The following is a 24,600-nucleotide window of genomic DNA, read 5'->3' as shown; positions in this document are numbered from 1 at the left end:
GTGGGGTGATGTAAATATCTGGGGGATTGAGTATGTGGATGCCTGCTGGTGGCGAATGAGTAACTGGGGTGGAGTAGGGGGGAGGCAAGTGAGTTGGGGTACTGAATAAGTGACTAGGGGTGTGATTGAAGGGCTGGGTAAGACGACTGAGTGAATGACTGGGGGAGTGGATGATCCAGAGTTGTGTGAGTTTTAGGGAGGTTGGGGGAGTGAGAGACTAGGTGGGTGGGTGAGTGAGAGACTGGGTGGGTGGGTGAGTCAGTTAGTGGCTCAGGAACTGGCTGGGTGAGTAGGTGACTGGGGAGGTGGCATTATGGCAAGTGAAGGGGACTAAGCACACACTCACTCTTCCCTCCCTCCTCCACATGTCCACTACCAAAATCTCTCTTCCCTAGCAAAAACCTATCTACAAAGCAGCACAGGACAGGCAGATAAACCAGGGAGAAACCCATTTCGGAATCTCATTATCTGTGTGGTTTGCCAAGGCCAGCTCAGGGTGAGCCCTGTGATAGATGAACCAAGATCAGAATTAGTTAAAACATAATTCCATAGCTCCACCCTAGACTACACCCTTTGCCCTTGTGATCGGGACTCAGAGTGCCACCTTTGTTCTATCTCCAGCTTCATTTCTTAACTGAAGAAGCAAAAACATTTCATTAGTTAGCTCTGCTGCTTGGCAATTTTAAATGACTAATTTTATTAATTACTCATTTAACTGATCAATTTATTGCTTTGGAATTTTTTTCTGAAAAATCTTGCTGTTGTGGCAAAACATATTTCACTGAAATTTGCTCACAAAATGCCCAGCCCTCGGATGAGAGAAAATCTCAATGAGGTCCCCATGCAAGAAGATGGATTAACTCTGTTTTAAAGTTTTGGTGGATGAAGCTGTAAATCAGAATTGAAAACTCATAAAATCAGTCTTCAAATCTTTTGAATTAAATTGAGCACAATGATTGGTGGAACTTTTCCTAGTTTTGAGAAACATAGGCATGGGGAAAGAAATACGGGAAAAATGGCAAAAAAAACTGGTTGTCTTGAGATCAGACACTTGTTGATAAATCGTGATTATGTATTTACATGTGTTTGGAGCTCTATAATACCACAACTCAACTCATTGCTTAAAGTGCAAATTCACTATAGTATATTGTAAATGGAAGTCATTTGATTCAGTACCTTTGTACAAGGACAAGCCATGCTTAATCCATTGCCCAGCTCTCTCACCACCCTTATACAATGCAATGACTTGTGCTCAATTCACACACTCGGGTAAATTCATGTTCCAACTTCCATTCGGATTGCTGCATTATTGTTTATTATATAATTTGATAATTAAAATTGCTAGCACTACTGCCTCACAGCATCAGGGACATAAGTTCGACTCCAGCCTCCAATGACTGTCTGTGTGGAGTTTGCACGTTCTTCTGTGGCTGTGTAGGTTTCTGCCGGGTGCTTTGGTTTCCTCCCACAGTCCAAGGATGTTCAGGTTAGGTGGATTGGCCTTGCTAAATTGCCCTGTGTTGTGCAGGCTAGATGGATTAGCTATGTTAAATGCATGTTATGGCAATAGGGTGGGTCAGGGTGGGATGCAATTCAGAGGTTCGGTGCAGACCTGATGGGCTGAATGGCCTCTGTCCTGAGGAAGGGTCACTGGATCCGAAATGTTAACTCTGATTTCTCTCCACAGACGCTGCCAGCCCGGCTGAACTTTTCCACCAATTTCTGTTTTTGTTTTTGATTTACAGCCTCCACAGTTCTCTCAGTTTTTATTGAATGACCTCTATCTGCACTGTAAGCATTTTATGATTCCAGCTTCTTGGCTTTTGGCACTGCTACTGGGCAGAATTTAATGATCATGACAGTGTACCTCGTGGACAGCTGGTGGTGACTTTGCTACAGTTATTTCCAGGAACAGAGATTAAATCCCAAACATATAGTCTGCTTGCTGCTGTCATTCTTGTGGATCCTGTGTGGATAATACCTGCCTCCAAGAGACCAATTACAGGCATGCTCCCCTCCACCACCAGCAGGGCCACTGCAAATGGGAAAAGACCATGTTGCTGGCTGGTTCCTTTGTTGGGTGCTGTTAAACCAGGCTGTAGGTATGCCTGTTAGAACTGAATATCATTGGAATTAACTAAGGACTTCAGTTGTTAATGGGGAAAGTCATCCTGAAACAGTGGCAGGATTAGAAAGAGTCACATGGATTTACAGAAGGGAAATCATGCTTAACAATCTAATTGAATTTTTCGGGCATGTAATTAATAGAGTTGATAAGGGGAAGCCAGTGGATGTGGTTTACTTGGACTTTCAGAAGACTTTTGATAAGGTACCATATAGGAGATTAGCATGTAAAATTAAAGTGCACAGGGTTGGAGGTAGCGTACTGACATGAATAAAGAACTGATTGGCAGACAGGAAACAAAGAATAGGAATAAGCGGGTCTTTTTCTGAGTGACAGGCAATGATTAGTGGCATATTGCAGGAATCTGTTCCAAGACCTCAGCTGCTCACAAAATATATTAATGATTTAGATGAGGCAACTAAATGTAATATAACAAAGTGAGTTGACAACACAAAACTGGGTAGGAAGGTGAGCTGTGAGGAGGAAGCAAAGATGCTTCACCGTGATTTGGACAATTTAAGTGAGCATGTAAATGCACGGCAGATGAAGTATAATGTGGATAAATGTGAGGATATTCACTTTGGTAGCAAAAACAGGAACGCGGATTATTATCTGAGTGGCGATAAATTGGAAATAGGGATGTCCGACAAATATCCTTGTAAAGCAGTCGCTGAAAGTAAACATTCAGGTACAGAAGGCAGAGAAGAAGGCAAATGGTACTTAGGCCTTCATAGTGGGTGGATTCAAGGACAGGAGCTGGGATGTCTTGCTGCAATTATACACAGTCTTGGTGAGACCACACTGGAGTACGTGTGATGTTTTGGTTTTGTTATCTGAGGAAGTATGTTGTGGATATGGAGGGAGTGCAATAAAGGCTTACCAGATTGGTATGGCAGGACTGCCTTATGAAGAGAGACTGGATTTATTAGGGCTATATTCACTGGAGTTTGGAAGAATGAGGGGGTCTCATAGGGACCTGACTAGACAGGATAAACATAGGAACGATGTTCCCAATGACCAGGAAGTCCTGAACTGGGGTCATAGTTTAAGTATCTAGGAAATGTAATTTAGGAATGAGATGAGAAGGTATGTCTTCACCCAGATTGTGAGATTATAGAAGTCTCTGCCACATAAAATGGTCGAGGCCAAAACACTGAATGTTTATAAGGAGTTAGATATAGTTCTTAGTGCTAAACGGATCAAAGGGAGTGGGGAGAAAGCGTGATCAGGGTACTGAGTTGGATGATCAGCCATGATAATTTTGAATCATGGAGCAGGCTCGAAGGGCTGAACGGTCTATTTTCTATATATCTATGTGACCATCCCTCGCAGAAACCCTTTACAGAGGCAACTGTTTCAATTAACATGCCTTCTGCAGTGACTCTTTGGTCTCCATGGAAGAGAGGTTTGCTTATTTATTACACGCCCCTCAAGCCTGACCAGAACCAGAAAGCAATAGGAATGGGGCCATTGATAAAGTGGCGCAAGTGGCCCCATCATTACAGGAGCGAGGGGAAATTCTCAGACTCAGAGGTTGAGGAATGTGATTATCCCTACAAAGCCCATGGGGAATTATTAACCAATCTCCTTGTGGAGCTCACTGAGTATGGAAACAGACAATGGGTTGCCCAGCTGGAACTCAAGCTTTGTCTAACTCTAGACCAAAAGGTTGCCTGTTCAATTCACATCAAGCTCAAGAAGTTTTGCCTCACCTCAAATTCTTTAGGGCTCTTGTGGCACAGTTGTAGTATCACTATATTCAACTAGGAGATCTGGGTTCAAGTCCTACCTGCTCCAGAGATGTCTCATAACATCTTAGAGTTGATTAGAGTTGATTAGAAAACTAACTTATATTCAAAAAAAAAAAGACCCACAGTGTCCATCAAAGCTCCCAATGCTTTTAGAGAGAGGTGAGCATCGCAGGGGATATAGTGCTTTATTTTCCCCTGCAACTCCACTTTGATTTAGTCCCTTCCCACTATCCCTACATCCCTTCCTCACCTTTGGAGGCTTGAATTGCCCATAATGGCCTCACTTGTAAACGCTCATTTGGCTACACCGGTGTTTTATTGGTGGTGGTCAGTAGGTTAAAAAAAACAAAAAGTCATGGTGACTTTGGTGGTGGGAACATGTTTTGTCAGGTTTTCATAGAATCCCTACAGTGTAGAAACAGGCCATTTGGCCCAACTAGTCCACACCAACTGTCCAAACAGCATCCCACCCAGACTCACCCCCTACCCTATCCCTGTAACCCTGGATTTCCAACAGCTAATCCACCTAACCTACACATCCCTGGCCACGAAGGGCAATTTAGCATGGCCAATCCACCTGACCTGCATATCTTTAGACTGTGGGAGGAAACAGGTGCACCCAGAGGAAACTCACGCAGACATGGGGAGAATGTGCAAACTCCACACAGACAGTCACCTGAGGCTGGAATTGAATGCAGGTCCCTGGCATCGTGAGGTAGCAGTGCTAACCACTGAGCCACTGTGCCACCCACAGTGTATGAGAACACTTGTGCATAGAGGAAAATAACAAACAAAACCCAAAATAAAGCAAACCCATAGTGTCAATGCTCTCAATACCTTTATAGAGGTGGGCATTGTGGAGGATACAATGCTTTATTCTCCCCCCTCCAACTCCATTTTGATTTAACTCCTTTAATCTCTTCTCTTGCTTTTGATGGTTTGCATTGCGTAATGGGCATTGCTTGTAAATACCTGATTGGTTACAATGTATAATCATTAGCGAACCTTCCCACTTTTGATGTTGTTTTGGAGGCTAAGTCAGTTGTGATGTAAGGAGTGTGTTTTCCTTCTAGTTTGCAGAAGTCCTGGTTGAAGTTAGATGTCTGAACCAGTTTCTCCTAGACAAAGGAGATGGTTCAGAAACCTTAGGAAATCAGTTACCTCAGTGCAAGGGTTTTAGTTCAAAGCTTAAGACAAAACGTGTCTGGGTAGAACCCTGAAGGGATTACCTGAAGCTGAAAAAAATATAAGGTCAGTTGTGGGAATTCAAAGAAACGGTTAAGTCAAACCTATAAATGTGAAAAAAAGGGAATTCTTTCTGGTGTTTGGAGTACCATAAAGTGATGATGCTGGGATGGATAGGATGATATTTTAACCAGGCCCTTTCAAAGTCTTTCAAATTGTGTCATATGGAAATTCCTTGACATAGTCTATTTTATCTTCATTTCTTTTGCATGACAAACTTCTGTCTTGTTAAAGCTAAATCTGCAGGAATACATGCTTGTGTTTCAATGAAGTACCACCTTGCTAAATATGAACCAAACAACATAAGATTTATCAAGTTGGGTTTTGGTCTGGGACCTGACTTGTCCAGTGAAAACATCAACTGGGATCATAACACAATGATGAAGCAACAAGGGTGGTTAGGCACAGGACACCATTCTGAGGAACACATTCACCTGCTGTGAAGGTCTGAGTCTGAGGTGATTAGACTTCAAACCAACAGCAGGAGCCTTCACTTTGCTACATATGACTCCAACCAGTAGACAGTCTAATTCCCAGACTTCAATTTTTAGGGTTCCATGCCAGCATTTCTTCCTGGATCTTCTGAACGTCTGTCAAATAAATATGAAGCATAGAATCCCCAGCTTAAGTGACCTGTCTGTGAAAGTCTGGAGAGTGGGAGATCTGGGCCATCATGTGTATAAAAGAATAATGTACTCAATTCTAAGAACGTTTCAGTAGATGGCGATATTGTGTAATTAATACAAAGTTTAACTATGGAATGAACCAAAATGTAAAATATTTGTCATAGTGTGACTAACTTAAAAACAAACATGTCAGTCATCATTATAGTCCTTTTTTTAACAAACAAGTTTTGATATTCAAAATACAAATAATTAAAAAACATGAATAACTTCAGAAAATTTAATCTTTGACTATTTTGTTAAAAATAATCCTGAGCAAAATGTAAAAGTAAAACAGTTCTGATATGGTGCCACAATACTTTGTCTTTTGAGCAGTAGTGGCATATGTGCTTAAGTGTCATGACCTCCTTCACAATAATGCAATAAAATACACTGCCCAAAAAGTGGCATGATATGCTGATTGCAGCCCATGCAATGGGCAATGCCACACTTGGCAATGCTAAGTACTAGCAATCAGTAAATGGCAAGAACATGGCTCCTGGGTAATTGGTCATTCAAGTTGCAACCTGACTGCATTCTGTGAACTAACTTTAGGTTTCATGGTTCAACTTCACTCAATGATGTCAGGGAGTGGCCTGTCTGAAAGGAAGGGGACTTTATCTGCAAACTCTCATGGGAATGAAACAACTAACAATTTAAAAAAAAACATATAATATTGAAGTAGTACAAGGACTTACATTTCAGTTGTGAGCCTGTGCAGTTAAGTATATCCTGTTGTATGAAAAACATAAAACTAATGGAAAAGGGAATCATGACACTAACGGAAAATAGATATGTCCCAGGAATTATGCTTAATTCCTTCTTAGGAAAGAGTATTTGTACTTGTTTGAAAATAATAACAGTTAAGGGATGGAGAATGAGTTGTCAAGTGGGAAGGAAAGCATTTTGTGGAGGTTTCTTCCTAAATCAGAGCATGAAACCCATAATTCATATGGACATATAACTCCAATGCGTTTTACAATCAAATGGTGTTTGTTTTAATTTGTTCACAGGATGTGGACATTGCTGGTTTGGCCAGCGCTACTGCTTGTTTCTCTTGAAAGGATGGTGGTGAATCAGCTTCTTGAACTACTGTTGATCTTGGGGAGTATACCCACAGTGCTGTTAGGAGGGAGTTCCAGGATTCTTTCTCCAACAATAGTGAAACAATGGCACTATAGTTCCAAATACAGATGGTGTGTGGCTTCAACGGGAACATGCAAGTGATGTTGTTCCCATGCATCTGCTGTCCTTGTCCTTCTATGTGTTGGAGGTTGTGGGTTTGGAAGGTCCTTTTTAAGGAACATGGGTGAATTCCTGCAATGCTTCTTGTGAATGATACATACTGTTGAAAATGTGTGTTAGTAATGAGAAACTGGAAGGTAGTGGACAGGGTGCCAGTCAAGTGGACTGCTTTGTCCTAGAAGGGTTGAACCTTGTGTGTTATTAGGTTGAACTCATCCAGGCAAATGGAGAGTATTCCATCATACTTCTGATATGTGCCTTGTGGATGGTGAACAGGCTTTGGAGAGACAGGTGTTGAATTACTCGCTGCAGAATTCCTAGCCTCTGATCCGCTCCAGTTGCCACAGTATTTATATGGCTAGGCTTGTTCAATTTCTGGTCAATGGGAAACTCCACTGGCCCCAAGGATATTGACAGTGGGGGATTCAGTAGTGATAAGTAATCACATTGAATATCAATGGGAGATGGTCAGATTCTCTTTTGTTGGAGATGTTCATTGTTTGACATCTGTGTGGTACAGATGTTAGTTGCCACTTACCAATGTGAACCTGAATGTTATCCAGTTCTTGCTACATGAATGGCTTCAGCATCTGAAAAGTTGCAAAGGTGTTGATTATGGGACAAATGTAGGCTAATTAAAGACCACCCGCTTGGATTTCTTGAGAGAATCATGGTTAACTAACTAGTTGGAATTTTTTTCATGGGCTAATGGGATGGTTTGATGAGGGCAAACTGCTGACGACATAGGTCAACAAATAAACAACTGTAGTAGCCTTTATTTTTCCTGTCTGTATCAGACCCGTTCCATTTTTAGACTGATTACTTGTATTTGTGTGTGTTTGATGTCACTTTTTACTATATTTTCTTGGGATTAATAGGTAATAAATTCTTCTTTTTACTCATGTAAACCTCTTAATTGGCTCCTTTATTTTAATCAAGTCGACTACATCTTTAATTGATATGTGATATAATGTGCGCTGAACAAAAGAAAACATTTTTGTTGTGTTTGTCTCAGAGAAGGCTAAAAAGAGGGGAGCAGAATTATCCCTCCTCACCTAATTGTAACAGTGTATAGGCAACAATTTCAATATTTGCAAATGATGCAAAATATGGAGTCATTGCAAACTGTGAATAGGATTGTGTTGAATTCCAAAAGGACAAAAATAAGTTGATGGAATGTGTAGATAGGTGACAGATGAAGTTCAACGCAGAAGAGTGTAAGGTGATGTGTTTTGGTTGGAAGAGCATGGAGAGACACGATAAAACAAACAGTATAAATCTAAAGGGGTGCAGAAACAGAGGTACCTGAGTGCATATGTGCAAGTCATTAAAGGTAACAGGCATACAGAATTTTTGGCTTTATTAATAGGGACATACAGTCCTCTAGCAAGGAAGTTTTGCTGAACTTACATAAGATACTATCTGTAGTAATGTCTTCAGTTTAGGGTACTGCACTTTAGGAAGGATGTGATAACTTTGGTGAGAGTGCAGAAGAGGTTTACGAGAATGGTCCAAGGGTTGAGGAATTTTAGTTGATGATAGACAGGGATAGTTGGGATGTTCTTCTTGTAGTAGAGAAGGCTGAGAAGAGATCTGATTGAAGTATGCAAAATCATGTCTTGTCTGAACAGTGTAAATAGGGAGAAAATGTTCTCACTTGTGAAAGGATTGAGAAAGAGAGGGGAGATTTAAAGTATCAGGGAATCATAGAATCCCTACAGTACAGAAGCAGGCTGTTCTGCCCATCAAGTTTGCATTGACCCTCTGAAGAATATCCTATCCAGACTCATCCTGTTACACTATCCCCGTATATGTAGCTTTACCATGGTTAACCCACCTAACCGACACATCCTTGCATGGCCAATTCTCCTTACCTGCACATCTTTGGACTGTGGGAGGAAACCAGAGCACATGGAATAAACCCACACAGAGATGGGGAGAACATGCAAACTCCACACAGACAGTCGCCCAAGGTGGGAATCAAACCCACTTCCCTGGCACTGTGAGGCAGCAGTGCTAATCACTGAGCCACCATGCAGTTAATATAAGAAGCAAAAGTAATATAAGGATTTTTTTCACTCAGAGTGTTTAGGATCTGAAGTGTACTGTCTGAGATCATGGTAGAGGCAGGTTCGATCAAGGTAGTCAAAAGACAAATTGATGGGTCATTGAAAAGGAACAATATACAGGGATATTGGAGGAAAGCAGGAGAAAGACACTAGGTTAAAAATTCATTTGGAGAATGGGTGCAGACTGTGGCTTCATACTGTGATGTAATAATTCTGTGATTCTGTGAACATTGTGTAATCATCAGTGACCCTCCCCATTTAATGGAAGAAGGTGAAAATGGTTGGGCCTTGGGACTCTACCCTGGAGAACTCTTGCAGTGATGTATGATGGAGGAGATGACTGACCTCCTACAACCACAACCACCTTACTTTGATGAAGTACCTGGCATGAAGTCTAACCAATTAATAATTTTCTCCCTCATTCTCATTGACTCCTGTTTTGCTGGGGCTCCTTGATGTCCTACTTGGTTAGATGCTGCTTTGATATCAAGGGCAGTCACTTTCATCTCACCTGTAGAATTCAGCTCTTTTGTCCATGTTTGAACTAAGGCTGTAATAAGGTCAGGGGCTGAGTGGCCCTGGCAGAACTCAAACTGAGCATCAATGAGCAGAGTTTGCTAAACAAGTGCCTGATGACAGCACTACTAATGACAACCTCCATAATTTTACTGGTGAATGAGCTTGGACTTACAGGGTGGTAATTGGCTGGATTGGATTTGTCCTGCTTTTAGTGTACAGAATACTTGGGCATTTTTTCACAATTTTGGGTACATACCAATGTTGTGGCTGTACTGGAACAGCTCAGTAGAGGCCCGGCAAGTTTTGGAGAACAAGTCTTCAGTACTATTGTGGAAATGTTGTCAGGGCTCACAGCCTTTGCAGGATCCAGTGTCTCCAGCCTTTTCTTGATATCATGTGAAGTGAATCAAATTAGCTGAAGGCTGGCATCTGTGATACTGGGAACTTCTGGAGGAGATTGAGCTGGATTAAATGCAATCCTGCTGCTGCTGATGGCTCAAAGTTTGTGGGAGTGATTATTACTAAAAGTGGTACCTGAAATTGGTGAAGTTCCATTCTCGACATTTGTCTTGATAGGCATACAGCAGGAAAGCAGAACTATGTGTTTATCTTAGAGTATTGTTATTGCACTGAAGAATCAACCTCCATCACAGAGGATATCAATTTAAAGACATTAGTAAAATAATCAAATGCGATGTGAGGAAAAACCTATTGATGCAGCAAATGTTTCTGATCTGGGATGCACTGCCTGAAAGGCTGGTGGAGGCAGATTCAAAGTCGCTTTCAAAAGTGCATTAGACAAATAATTGAAAGGGAAAAAAAAATGCAGAGCTACATGGAAAGGCAGTGTGAGTGGGACTGGTCTAAATTGTCTTGCCAGAAAGCCAGAAAGGTTGGTGTGCCAAATGATCTCTTTTTGTGGTAAAACCATTCTATCATTCTTTCTAGGTGCAACACTATATCAACCATGCAATTCCTTTCCTATTTGAATTCCAGCAACTTAACCTAAAATCTGTATGGCCCTGGCCATAAATTTATTGAAAAATGGCTATGTTAAAAATGAACAAACTTAGCAATTGAATAATAAATAAAGCTAACACATTCAAAGTATTCAGTATTTTAAGTTCGAAACACTTAATATTTTAGATTCTAAGCATTTTGTGTTTGATTCAACTTCCTTGGTTAATAACTAATAGAACATGTAGGGTGTCAAAGCAATCCACTGTTCAAAAGGTTAGCTCTAGTATTCAGGCAGGTATTAAAGTGTTTGATTATAAAGCATTATGCAGATAACCTGTGAGGTAAATATATTCCAGACAATAGTAACAAATTTAAATTGGTATAACTGGCAAATAATCTATGGATAGCACATTGCATTTAAAACTCTATTAAGATGATACATGACACCATGGCACATAATTTACTGAAAAAAATTATGGTATGCTATTAATGTGAAAGATTGGCCAATAATTTATGACAATAAAGGGATACTTAGGCCTGAATCCTCCACTTTTTCGCAAATTGTCAGTTGCACCAGATTTTTTTTTAAAGAGGATGTTTCTGCACAAGGCCTAACAAGAACTCTCAGCATATCTTACCAAACTTACCGTATTCACTGCCCAGCCTGCCCCTACGGCATCCTACTTGTCCGATTCAAGCCCCATCTTTCCATTGTTAGTCTGTCCCCAATGTCCACTAGAGGCCAACTGCTTGTCATTATCCACAAAGGAAACATCACATACAAGCATACAATCAGACAATTCCAACATGAGCTTTTATTTAGAGCCAATGAAGTGAATGCAAACAAAATGAATAGCGGCTGCAGTTCACCCCCAAAATGCAAACGAAATGCTGGCTTCATGACCAACAACGATTTTGCATTCCATGATGGTCTGCTGTACCTCTCATCCAATGGAACCAAGTGTCAATTAAGTCCTTTACGGGTTGTACTGCCTGATACAGCTGAGGTCTGTCATGCACAACAACTTCTTCCTCCTCACGGTCCTCATCCTCTTCCTTTGAAGACTCTTTCCATTCTCCCAGCTGTCAGCATTCAGCCTACTGCCTGCTCGAATTGTGCTGCACAAGCTAGGATTATGCAGGACATTCTGTTTGGATTACACTGGCATCTCTAGCAGCCTTATCATCCATGGTAGACTTGGTTAAAGCCTATGTATCAAATCGGAGTGGCCACATTACATCCAAAAGGAAGTGTCTGCTGTGCTTTGACCCATTCCCATCTCAGATTCACATCTAAATTTGAGCACATTTCACTTAACATGCATTATAAATGGGTGAAGAAATGATCAGAAATTAAATGCAGCTGCAGTTTGTAAAGTATGCTTCATGTATTTATTCTTTTCATGTCCTAGCACCCAGCAGATGTGGATTCCGTGTTTTTGCACATCAAACTGACGCTGACTCCGCTCACGCAAGCATTATCCCAGCTATTTTCCAGTTGCAATTAGCATTTCGAGAACAAGTGACACAGGGAACACTTACAGGACTGACCTTTGTCCACTCCTTGGACTAAAGTTGGACATATTCCCTGACAGTGACCGATCCAACCAGACAACTGACTGTGACTAAATCCATGGACTGTGTCTGTGATTAATGTTACCAGGATGGCCTGATTGGTAGCTGCCTATCCTTGACTGGCCTCCATCCACTTCTCCAAGTGGCCACTTTATTTGAATAAACATGCAGTGTGTTTGCCACACAGTGTCGGTGTGCTATACAGCAAGATGCCTCCTCCCTCCAGACAGATCCAGACATATGAACAAGCAGTCTGTCAGTGTCTTCTTTTAACAGCATGTCAGTCCTCCAGATACAGCCTTTAGGCTCTGGCTGAAGCACCAATGAGCTAACAAACATGGCATGGCATGGCATGGCATAGCAAGGCACAGGTTGCTGATAGCATGCAAGCAGGCAGTAAGAATGCCAGTGAACCACCCTAAGGTGCAGCCTGCCCCAATCTGTGAACTGGGTTCCTGTGCCTGGCCACAAAGTGTTCTTGCAATAGCCTTTCAATGCTAGTTACTGGTCAATTCTAGTTGCTGGTGTACCTTGCAATGCAGGTCTGTACTTCCTAGACATCCTGCAAGGGAATCCCTGGAAGCATGGCATTCTAACCGAAACTCCATCAACAAACACATTGAACTGGACCCAATATACAAACCACCGATAAACAGAACCTGAAGAAATGCCAACTACCTCAGTAAACCGAGGCATATAAATAACAAGCAGGACAGAACACCAACGCTTCACCGAAGGCGCACTGACAACGTTACCTAGCAGGGCAACGAAATGTCTGCAATCAAACACACCGGCTCGGCGAGCAAGTCTCCAACCTCATCCACAACCTGAGCTACAAATCTTCTCAAAAACTGTAAGTGAGGAAGGTTATCAAAAATTACAGAGGGATCTTGATCAGATGGGGAAGTGGGCTTGAGGATTGGCAAATACAATTCAATACAGATAAGTCAAACACTCCTCAGGACCTTACCATTTACTAAATGATAAGGTCCTGAGGAGTATTGTGGAACACAGAGACCTAGGAGTACAAGTACACAGTTTGTAGAAAGCAGCATCACGGGTAGACTAGTAGTGAAGAAGACATTCGACATGCTGGCCTTCTTCGTCAAGGCATCCAGTATAGGAGTTCAGATGTTATGTTACATTTGTATAAGTCGTTGGTGAGGCTGCACTTGGAGTACTGAGTTATAGGGAAAAGTTGGCCAGGATAGGACTTTATTCCTTGGAACGTAGGAGAATGAGGGGTGATCTTATTGAGGTGTATAAAATCATGAGGGGCATAGATGGATGAATGCATATAGTCTTTTTCCCAGGGATGGGGAATTGAAAACTAGAGGTCACAGGTTTAAGATGAGAGGAGAAAGATTTAAGATTGACCCGAAGGGCAACCTCTTCACGCAGACAGTGGTGCATATATGGAATGGGCTGCCAGAGAAAGTGGTTGAGGCAGGTACAATAGCAATATTTAAAAAACATTTGGATAGGTACACGGATAGAAATGGTTTAGAGGGATAGGGACCAAATGTGGGCAATTGGAACAACTGAGTGGGCACCATGGTCAGCATGGACCTGTTTCCATGCTGTATTACTCCGTGACTCTTTGACTGTCTGTGTGGAGTTTGCATATTGTCCCCGTGTCTGTGTGGGTTTCCTCTGGGCGCTCTAGTTTCCTCCCACAGTCTGAAGATGTGCAGGCTAGGTGGATTGGCCATGCTAAATTGCTCATAGTATCCAGGGATATGTAAATTAAGTGGATTAGCCATGGGAAATGCAGGGTTACAGGGATAGGTTGGGATGCTCTTTGGAGAGTCGGCACGGACGTTTTGGGCCAAACGGCCTATGATTCCTCTATCTGATTTGTTATTGAATTTGCCCACTCTAATTTACTTTCTTTCCCAGGCCTTCTTTTATTTCTTTCTTAATCCATTCACTTCATTGCTCAGGAAATTCATTGTCGATCCTGTTATTCACCAAGGTCCCACATACCCTTTTGCCCTTGCTGAGTCATTACTTGCTCACATTTCTGGCAATTTTGTGGACAGTAGTGTGTTGAGTTGAAAGATTTAGAAAATAAATCAACTGATCAGGTATGCTGTGAAAACCTCATTGTGGTAATTCTGGACCTTTATGCACTTCTTTCCACATGCAAGATAATACTATTGATTAGAATGTGGATTTAGGCTAAGTCAACAGCAAACTGTGACTAATTTTTGATAGCTCTTGCAGCGCAAATTGCATGCCACTGTTTTGACAGTGTATTTGTTAGTTTGTTACATATACCTATTTAAATATATGCTTATGCTAATATGTATGTCATCACAGAAAGTGATGCACCATCATGAGATTCAGTTCTCTTGCAGTCAACCAGCATTAGTAAGTTGAAGCAACAACTATTTTAAATTAAAGCTTAATGTTCAATCTGCAAGCCTGCCATCCTGCTTCTTTTGTATTAATCTAGACTGAGATAATACCACAGGTGTTACCATTCCCAGTCTTCAATATCAGAAGACAAACCAACACAAATGAGGAATGAGGTGTTTAACAGTGAGCCAAACATAAACAAAGCCAGTGAGCAAAGTCAACGAGATCATTCTATCGTCCCTTAACTTAACCTCAGGGTCTGAAAACAAAGCAAAACTACATTTCAACTCACTTTTCCTTTAAGTGTAACAATGCCAAGAAGGTTGGCATATCAATATACCCATCACAAGATCTATTAAATGATACTATAGAAGCATTTCTGCAAATACAAACTCTTAAAAGTTCAATTTGTGCAAGGCATTTGTTTGAGAGAGTGAAATGAAGAATGTATGCAAAACATAATTATATCCAAGGCTCTAATCATGCAAAGTTGTAAGCTATTAAATTGTCCATAGCATGTATTGAAAGCATCTGCTGTTTTGATTTTTAAGTTTTGATACAAACTTTAACGCTGGAAGACATTTGTTGATGATTGCTGCACCTGGCACAACCAAATATAAAACAGTGCAGTGATCCTTCAAAAGCAAGCGTATGTCAGAAGTAGATAGAAAACACAAGAAATGGAAATCCCAAGTAACCATCTCAGCCAAAACTTTATCATTTGGAGTGTCCCATTCTGTTTGCAGCAGAAACTTTCTGGGGGCAGATCAGCCTTGGCAGTCATTTACATACCCACGTGATCTCTACTAAACATCAGATGAACATTGTCATCCTTGCTATGAAGGATGAACAAGAAAATCTGCATTACACTGGTCTAAATTAACAAGTGGATTCACACTATATAAAGATCCTAGATCACATCCTGGCAGGTACAGAAAATTCTAATGAGCTAACTATAAGAATAAAGATGAGATAGTTACTACTATGTTCAACAGGGAATTCAAGAAAAAATTATTCACAAAGTGAATAGTTAGAAGGTGGAATCAACATCCAAGGAGCAACTGAAAAACATGGATGCGTTTAAGGAAAAGCTAGCTAAGTATAGGACAGGGAAAGGAATAGAACATATTGATAGGATGAAATAAAAGGTGGGAGTGCATATTGTTGATAAGGCTAGATGAAGAGGGTGGGAGAAGCATAAGCAAGCACATGGGCCTTTTTGATCAGTGCCAAGACAGTGTGGAGCTGAAGGAACACAGCAGGTCAGGCAGCATCAGAGGAGCAGGAAAGTCAACATTTCGGGTCAGGACCCTTTGTCAGGATCTGCTGTGTTCCTCCAGCTCCACACTATATTGACTCTGACTCCAGCCATCTGCAGTTCTTGCTATTGCCTTTTTGATCAGATCTGTTTCTGTGCTATAAAGATTTTTAATATTTAATAAATAATAAGGCTGTAGGTTACAAATAATATCCTAGAACATTTTACTGAGACTTAGCTGGTCACAATCAGAGCAGTAGAAATATTCCAACTATTAGCATCAGGTTAAGGATAGGAAAATAGATCAGAGTTCTAACTCCTGATTGCTAGCTAGTGATGCACAAATTTTGGCTCTTTCTTCATAGACTAATTGAGAGTTATTAAGCTATGGGCCTCTATATACATTAGCCAGTGGACCTCTGAGATTAAGAGCTCATAAGATCTTATCACACATCACTGAATACTGAAAACCAATCTCCTGCATCCTGGAATTCAACAAAACATAATCTCAGTAAAAGTATACAAAACACATAAATATGGTGACTGATAAAACAAGCAATGTAACAAAGATATATCCACTCCTCAGAATTTCTGTAATTTCTATTATTATGAAATTCTCCCTGCTGTTTTGTCTTGTTTCAGGCTGAAGTGGTAAAAAGAATATAAAATAAGATGATCATGCATTGGACTGCACTGAAAACAGTACAAGGTCAATGCCTCTTTTTTTGTTAAGTCTGTAATTTCTTTTTCTCAGACTTGGTTTAACTCTTTTGATGAAGCTTTTCCCAGGGTTGAGTGTGTAACAGTACTTTGCTCAAATAACAGGGTTATACTTATTAAATACTATTTAGTTCATATAAAGTGCCATTCAACACTTATCATAGTTTTATTTTGTGGCTCATGTTATTTAGCATGCAACACCAAATGTGTCAGGGTTGAAGAATATCCATGGTGCATGACTTCAAGCTGTATGCTTGTGTGTATGGGACACAGTAGCACTGCCAACACCCACATTTAGATTAGCACACATTGTATGGACTGGCAGTGTGCAATAATTTCAACACAGGTTGTTAAAAATTAATTTTTTTCTTTCTCGTGAATGTCAATTTTCCATGGAATCAAACTAATTTGATGTCATATTCTTGCATGTCAGACTAACCCTATTCAACAAGGTCACAGGACCTTGTTAAAGAAAATTGCATTACATTCCAAGCAATAGTTTACTTCAACAGTCTGGACTTGTACATGGGGGAAAGATAAGTAGGCGTCCCATTTCTGATCCCTATCCAATGATCTTCTTATGAGCCGTACATGGAAAGTTCTGTTTGCAAATGTCAGATAAAGACAAAATGGGATTGATTCAGCGCTCTCCTCAATAGAACACCCAATGGCCAACCATAGTCTAGGGTCTCACTTGGATTAAGTCATCGAGATTTGGTGCCATATGTAGAACAGTAAATAACCTTTTTTTTCAGGATGGAAGAGCAGGAAATTGTAAAGGAAATACAATTTCAAACTTGCTTGTTCTAACCATTGTACTATTTCTCTATATTCGGTATAGTAGCATGGTTTGATTTATGTCAATTTCCACAAATTTCATAGAAGGCCTTTCTGTGAGGCCTAGCAAGTTTTCTGGCACGAGCTTATGAAACTCGCCACATTAATTGATTATAGCATCCCTCAAACGCCGTCCTAGCCTGATTCAACCACTAACCATATGCAGAAGAACTTGCCTCTCACCTGATATTATGGGCTAGACTGGCATCCCTGATATTTTAACCATCTCTAAACCCCAGCTGAACATCTGGTCATGCATTGGCATTTCAGAGTTGCCCTTCACAAGCAACATCATTGCACAGCAGCCCCAACACATGATACTCCTACCACACAGCCGCCCTGGTTGACAACATAATCACTAGATTACAAAGCTTACCTGTCCTTAGCAAAATCCCAACTTACCACCTTCTCTAAGTCACTGCTATTCTGTCCTCAATGTCTACTGGAGCCCTGCATTTTGTAATGTCCAATAGTGGCATGGTGGCACAGTGGTTAGCACTGCGATATCACAGTGCCAGGGACCTGTCTTCAATTCCAGCCTTGGGCGACTGTCTGTGTGGAGTTTGAATGTTCTCCTCATGTCTGCATGAGTTTCCTCTGGGTGCTTCGGTTTCCTCCCACAGTCCAAAGATATACAGGTTAAGTGGACTACCCATGCAAAATTGCCCCGTAATGTCCAGTGATATGCAGTCTAGGTGGGTTAACAATCGTAAACGGAGATTATGGGGATAATCTGGGATGCTCTTCGGAGAGTCAGCGCAGACTCTATGAGTTGAATGGCCTCTAACTGCACTGTAGGGAATTTTGTGATTCTAATGGGGGATCATAACATACAGATAAGCATTCTAACAAATTCAAAGATTCTTGTCATCAGAAACACATCAATTTCTTGCTTGAATGTGTTGATTGATTTGGCCTCCACTCTGTTGCAGTGGGTTCCACAGATCCACAACCCTCTGAGAGAAGTAGTTTCTCCTCATCTCAGTTTTGAACGTACCTCCTGTCACTCCATATCTATGATGTCTTATTTGATCTTTGGATCATTTATTTACAATCAACAGATATGAATATGAATAAAATGAACAGAGGCTCTATTTTGCTATCAGAGTACAAATGAATTTCATACATATTGACTATTTTACAATCCAAGGTAGTTTGTTACACCCAGCTGTCATCTGCTGGAAAAGAGTGATAATCAAGGCCTATCTGGCTTGCAGCACCCGATCTAGCTGAAACCTGTCATGCACAAGGAGAGCTTCCTTATTCTCAATGTCCTTTTCCTCCTCCTCAGAAAACAGTTCCTAGTCTCCCAGTACCTCAGCATCTAGCACAATACCTTGTTGCCTGCTCCACTTGTGTAGGCATAGCAAGGCAGAATGATGCAACACACCTTGCCCAGAGTACATTGCAATACACTCTCAGACTGGTCCAAGTCGTAGAACCTCATATTCAGAAGCCTATCATCTGCTCCACCACGGCCCCGGTTGAAGCATGGGCAGCATTATATCTGCGCTCTGCATCAGTTAAGGGGTTGTCCAATGGTGTCATCTGCCATGGTTGCAGTAATTAGCTTTTGTCTGCCAGTAGCCAGCCTAGTGAGGCTCCCATTGCAGCAACATGACAGCTCCAGTATGTGTAAGTTGTGGCAACTGCCAGGGTCACAGCTGCTCACCTCAAAAGAGGAGAACCAGTGATCACAGAGCATCCGGACATAAATGGAACAGAACTCTTTCCTGTTGATGAATTCTATAGAGGAGATACAGCCCTCTCAGTGCCATAGGAACATAAGGAATTAAGAGTGGGAGTAGGCAATTCAGCCCTTCGAGCCTGCTCTGCCATTTAACAAGATCATGGCCAGTCTTATTCTGGTCTCAACTCCACTTTCTTGCCTGCTCCCCATAGCCCTTTATCCCACTTTTCATCAGAAAATATCTATTTCTTTCTTGAGTGTGTTGATTGATTCGGCCTCCATTGTACTCTGGTGCACTGGGTTCCACAGATTCACAACCCTCTGAGAGAAGTAGTTTCTCCTCATCTTAGTAGTTTTGAACCTACCTCCTCTCACTTTATATCTATGATGTCTTGTTCAAGACTGTCCCACAAGGATGAACATCTGTTTAACATCCACCTTATCAATCCCCTTTAGCATTTTATATACGTCAATCAGATTCCGCCACCTCATTCTTCTTGACACCATTGAGTACAAGCCCAATTTATTCAAAAGCTCCTCGTATGACAGCCCTTTCATCCCTGGAATCAATTTGGTGAACCTCCTCTAAACTGCATCCAGTGCCACCACATCCTTCTTCAAGTAGGAGACCAAAACTGGACGCAATACTCCAGGTGTGGTCTCACCAACACCTTGCATAAATGTAACAACACTTCTTTACTTTTATAATTCAATAAATACCAGGATTCCACTAGCCTTTCTTATTTTATGTTGCACCTGCAGGTCCACTTTCTGTGATTCATGCATAAAGACGCACGGATCCCTCCGCCCAGACGCACTTTGGATCTGCTTACCAATAAAATAATAATTTGCCCTTTTATTTTTCTGGTCAAAATGGATAACTATTTATCCACATATTAACCACTCCATCTGCAGATTCTCCTAGCCTATCAATATCCACGTTTAAACTCTTATCTTCTCATCACAGCCTGCTTTCCCACCTAGATTAGAATCATTTGCGAATTTTGCTATGTTACACTCTGCCCCTGCATTTATATAGATTGCAAATTGTTGAATTCCCAGAATTGAACCTTGCGGCACCCCATTAATTACAATTTGCCATTCAGAGAAGAACCCATTTAACTGGATACTCTGCAAGCCAATACTCTACCCTTAACCTCCTGGGATCTAAACTAATCTGACTTAAGTTAAACCATTAGGTTGGAAAGACTGGGGTTGATCTCCTTGAAGCAAAGGAAATTAAGGGAAGATTTGATAGAGTTGTACAAGATTATGATTGGCTTGGGTAAGGACAAATAAAGACAAATTTTTCACATTAGTTGATTGATTGAACAAGGTCTAGGGTACACAGATTTAAGATTTTGGGCATGAATTGCATGGGAAATGTGAGGAAGAATTTTACACACAATTTGTATGAATGACTGTGCCCATGAGGGTGGTGGAGGTGGAAACAATCAATAGTTTCAAAAGGAAATTGGATGGGTACTTGAATGAAATAAACTAAGAGAGCTTTGGGATCGAGTTGGTCAGTGGGGGTGACTGGACTGCTCCACAGGAAGGTCTCATGGACACCTTGGGCCATGTAACCTCTTTCTGTTCCATAAACAAGACTGTGACTTTTTAAAAAATTATTATGAAGCAGAAGTAATGGAATCCAGAAAAATAATGACAGAATCCTTCTCCAACTTAAAAAAAATGTGATAGTAAGACATTCAAACAGTTGTACTTTTATTTAAAAAAAAAGACAGCAAAGGCTCAGGCCAGATCACATTTCACTCTTTGTTTATGTCAGATATCATGTTTTGGTCTGTGAGTAAGCATGACACGCAGTGTGGCATCTGTAAACTGTGCCAAGTCTGGCAAGTGCAGACGCTACATCTACGATAATGATCTCTGGGATTTTATACCAGTACACTTTAGCGTTATGGACATGTGTAAATGTTAAATGATACAAGCACCCACCAGAAGAGAAGGGCAACAGATGTCATTTGGTGTCAGGTAACAGTAAACAGCAAAAGCACAAGGGGCTTCTGTTCTTTCTCCCTTTTGGAAAACATCACGCAATGAAACATCTTTTAACTGCTTTTAAAGAGCTTTTTTTCGTAGCAGGATATAAGATACAACTGCACCTTTTTCCTTAGAACAATTATGAAAGTTCAGTTTTTTTCAGATTTTATTTTTCTGTCCTAAACAGTGTAAATAGTGGCATGTCAGGCGCTTGTTTAAATATTTTGCTGTGTCACTGCCTTCTGGGTAATGCACTAGAATAACCCAAGGCTAGATAAACCTACAGACTTCCCTTTCGGAAAGCACTGCCACTTCACTCTAGTACTGTTGAAATTAGAAATGCAATGTGGGTAGAACTGCAAAACAAAACATATGTCCGATTGACGTTTCATTTTATGGAACAGTTCACTTGAGTAGACTATACCACAGGGCAAGTCATTCCTTACAAAATTAATGAATGCACTTTGAGCAGAAACAAGGAGGATAAGAGCTATAACACAGAATTTCTCATAGCTTGCTTTTGAAAATAAAAATCTGTCCATCTGGCAATGAACGTTGAGGTTTCAGAAGCTGTTAATTTGCTGGGTGTTTTGAGTACATCTGAACATGATGCAGATAGGCCAAACAGAAGAGGTAGTTTCAACATGAAATGTGCTGTAAAATTTTCCAGTTAAACCATACCTGTAATGATTTAAAATCACCTGATGCACATGCTCCTAGAATAGCAGCACCCACCAAAACGGATTCCTCCTCCTTGGCAAGGACAACTGGCATGCCTAAACAAGACATACGAATGCCTGCATTATACACTATATAATTTAGAATACACTGAAAAACATTATGTTGTAGTAATCCTCGTCACTTTCTATATTTGAATTATTATACTACGTTAGAGATGGCACAGTGGCTCAGTGGTTAGCACTGCTGCCGCTCAATGCCAGGGACCCAGGTTCAATTCCAGCCTTGGGAGACTGTGCAGGGTTTGAATATTCTCCCCGTTTCTATGCAGGTTTCCTCCAGGCGCTCCGGTTTCCTCTCACAGTCCAAAGATGTGCAGGTTAGGTGGATTAGTCATGCTAAATTGCTCTTAGTGTCCAGGGATGTGCAGGGTTACAGGAATAGGGTAGGGGGTGCTCTTTGGAGGGTCAGTGTGGACTCGATAGGCTGCATGGCCTGCTTCCACACTGTACAGATTCAACGGAATATTTTGTAATACACATGAACTGATCTTAAGTGCTGTGTAAAGTGTTAACTCCAGCACTGCTGTTTTCAAACAATATGTATTAGTTCTTGCGTAGCAGATGATAAATTTTTAATTACAGATTACACATAGGAACAAAATAAAACAGTGTGAACAGAACTGATCAAACAAGGCTAATGAGAGTACATAATTAAGTGATCTCTAAATCAAGAAGATGATCCAAGCCAATCTCATTAAGTTTATTTGATTTAATTTATAAATATTTGAACATTGCTGAAAAGTGAGTCACGCTGCCAAAGCTTTTTATGTTTCACTCTTCAGGACAAATGCAAAAATGACAAATTTCAGAAGACCGTAACAATCTACACGACAGGAGAAAAGTGTCTGACTGGCAATTTAACTCTGGTTGGTTGTGGCATGGGTACAGAGAAAGCAGTGGGAAATAGAACTGAAAAGGTACTTTGCCTCAGTTTTCACAGTGAAGACACTAGCAACGTACCAGAACTTCAAGAGAGTTGGGGGCAGAGGTAATGTAGTGGCCATCACTAAGGAGGAGGTGCTGGGGAAGCTGCAAAGTCTGAATGCAGATAAATCACCCTGAGCGGATGGACAATATCCCCAGAATTCTGAAGGAGATAGCTAAGGAGATCATAGAGGGATTTCAGCAATCACTGAAATCTGCGAGGGTCCCAAAGGACTGGAAATGGTTAATGTAACACTGCTGTTTAAGAAGGGAGGCAGGAGACAGGAGGTTATAAGCCGGTTAGTCTGACCTCAGTCATTGGTAAGATTTTAGAGACCATTATTTAGGATGAAATTGTGAACTACCTGGAAGTGCAGAGTAAAATAGGGCAGAGTCAACAAGGCTTTGTCAAGGGAAGGTCATGCCTGACAAACCTGTTAGAATTCTTTCAGGAGGTAATGAGCAAGTTAGACAAAGGAGAGCCAGTGGACATGATCTATTTGGATTTCCAGAAGGCCTTTGACAAGATGCCACACGAGAGGCTGCAAAATAAGACAAGAGCCCATTGTGTTAGGCACGAGGAACTGACATGGATAGAGGAATGGTTAACTGGCAGAAAGGAAAGAGTAGGATAAAGGATTCTTTTCAGGATGGTAGCCAGTGATGAGTTCTGCAGGGGTCTGTATTGGGACAACTATTCACATTAAACATTAATGATCTGGATGAAGGAACTGAGGGCATTGTTGCTAAGTTAAAAGGTGATACAAAGATAGGTAAAGGGACAGGTACCGTTGAGAAGGTGGTGAGGTTGCAGATATGACTTAGACATGCTGGGCGAGTGGGCAAAGAAGTCGCAGATTGAATGCAATGAGGCAAAGTATGAGGTTATATACTTTAGTAGGAAGTTTACAGGCATAGACTATTTTCTAAACAGGGAAAGGTTTCGGAAATCTGAAGCACAAAGGAACTTGGGAGTCCTAGTTGAAGATTCTCTTAAGATTAACATGCAGTTTCAGTTGGCAGTTAGAAAAGCAAATGCAACAGAAACTGAAAGAATTGCAGATGCTGTAAATCAGAAGCAAAAACTGAAATTGCTGAAAAAGGTCATCAGGTCTGGCAATATCTGTGGGAAGAAATCAGAGTTAACATTTTGGGTCAAGTGGCCCTGCCTCAGAACTGGTTCCTTGGCTCACTCGACCTGAAACATTAACTCTGATTTCTCTCCACATATGCTGCCAGATCTGTTGAACTTTTCCAGCAATTTCTGTTTTTGTTTGATGCAAATTCAATGCTGGCATTTCAAGAGGGGAGAAAACGAGAGCAGACGTGTACTGTTGAGGCTGTATAGGGCTCTGATCAGACCACTTTTGAGATATTATGAGCAGTTTTGGGTTCCGTATCTAAGGAAAGATATCTTGGTGCTGGAGACGGCCCGGAGGAGGTTTACAAGAATGATCCCAGGGATGAAGGGCTTGTTATATGGAGCGGTTGAGGACTCTGGTCTGTACTTAATGGAGTTTAGAAGGAGAAGGGGGGACGATGGGGATCTGATTGAAACTTTCAGGATACTGAGTGGCCTGGATAGCGTGGACATGGAGAAGATGTTTCCACTAATAGAACAAACTAGGACCAAAAGCACGGTCTCAGGTTGAAGGGATGACCCTTTAGAACAGAGATGTGAAAGAATTTCTTCAGCCAGAAGATGGTGACACTGTGGAACTCATTACCGTAGAGGGCTATGGAAGTCAAGTCATTGAGTGTGTTTAAGACAGAGATATATAGGTTCAGAGATAGTAGGAACTGCAGATGCTGGAGAATCTGAGATAACAAGGTGTAGAGCTGGATGAACACAGCAGGCCAAGCAGCATCAGAGGAGCAGGAAGGCTGACATTTCGGGCCTAGACCCTTTTTT

At 41.1% G+C, this 24,600-nt stretch overlaps 1 protein-coding gene across 2 annotated transcripts in view; it reads right to left on the bottom strand.

Annotated features, from left to right (window-relative positions):
* fggy (FGGY carbohydrate kinase domain containing) overlaps positions 1 to 24,600 on the bottom strand; it is a 310,186-nt gene that overhangs the window by 19,299 nt on the left and 266,287 nt on the right. For both annotated transcript variants that reach the window (XM_048601899.1, XM_048601900.1), the window contains one exon: positions 21,706 to 21,800. In XM_048601899.1, the coding sequence (XP_048457856.1) occupies positions 21,706 to 21,800 (95 nt within the window). The remainder of the gene's footprint in view (positions 1 to 21,705; positions 21,801 to 24,600) is intronic.

Source organism: Rhincodon typus, chromosome 10 (genome assembly GCF_021869965.1).
Source record: "Rhincodon typus isolate 14 chromosome 10, sRhiTyp1.1, whole genome shotgun sequence".
Taxonomy (NCBI): domain Eukaryota; kingdom Metazoa; phylum Chordata; class Chondrichthyes; order Orectolobiformes; family Rhincodontidae; genus Rhincodon; species Rhincodon typus.
This window is presented reverse-complemented; position numbering and strand designations above follow the sequence as displayed.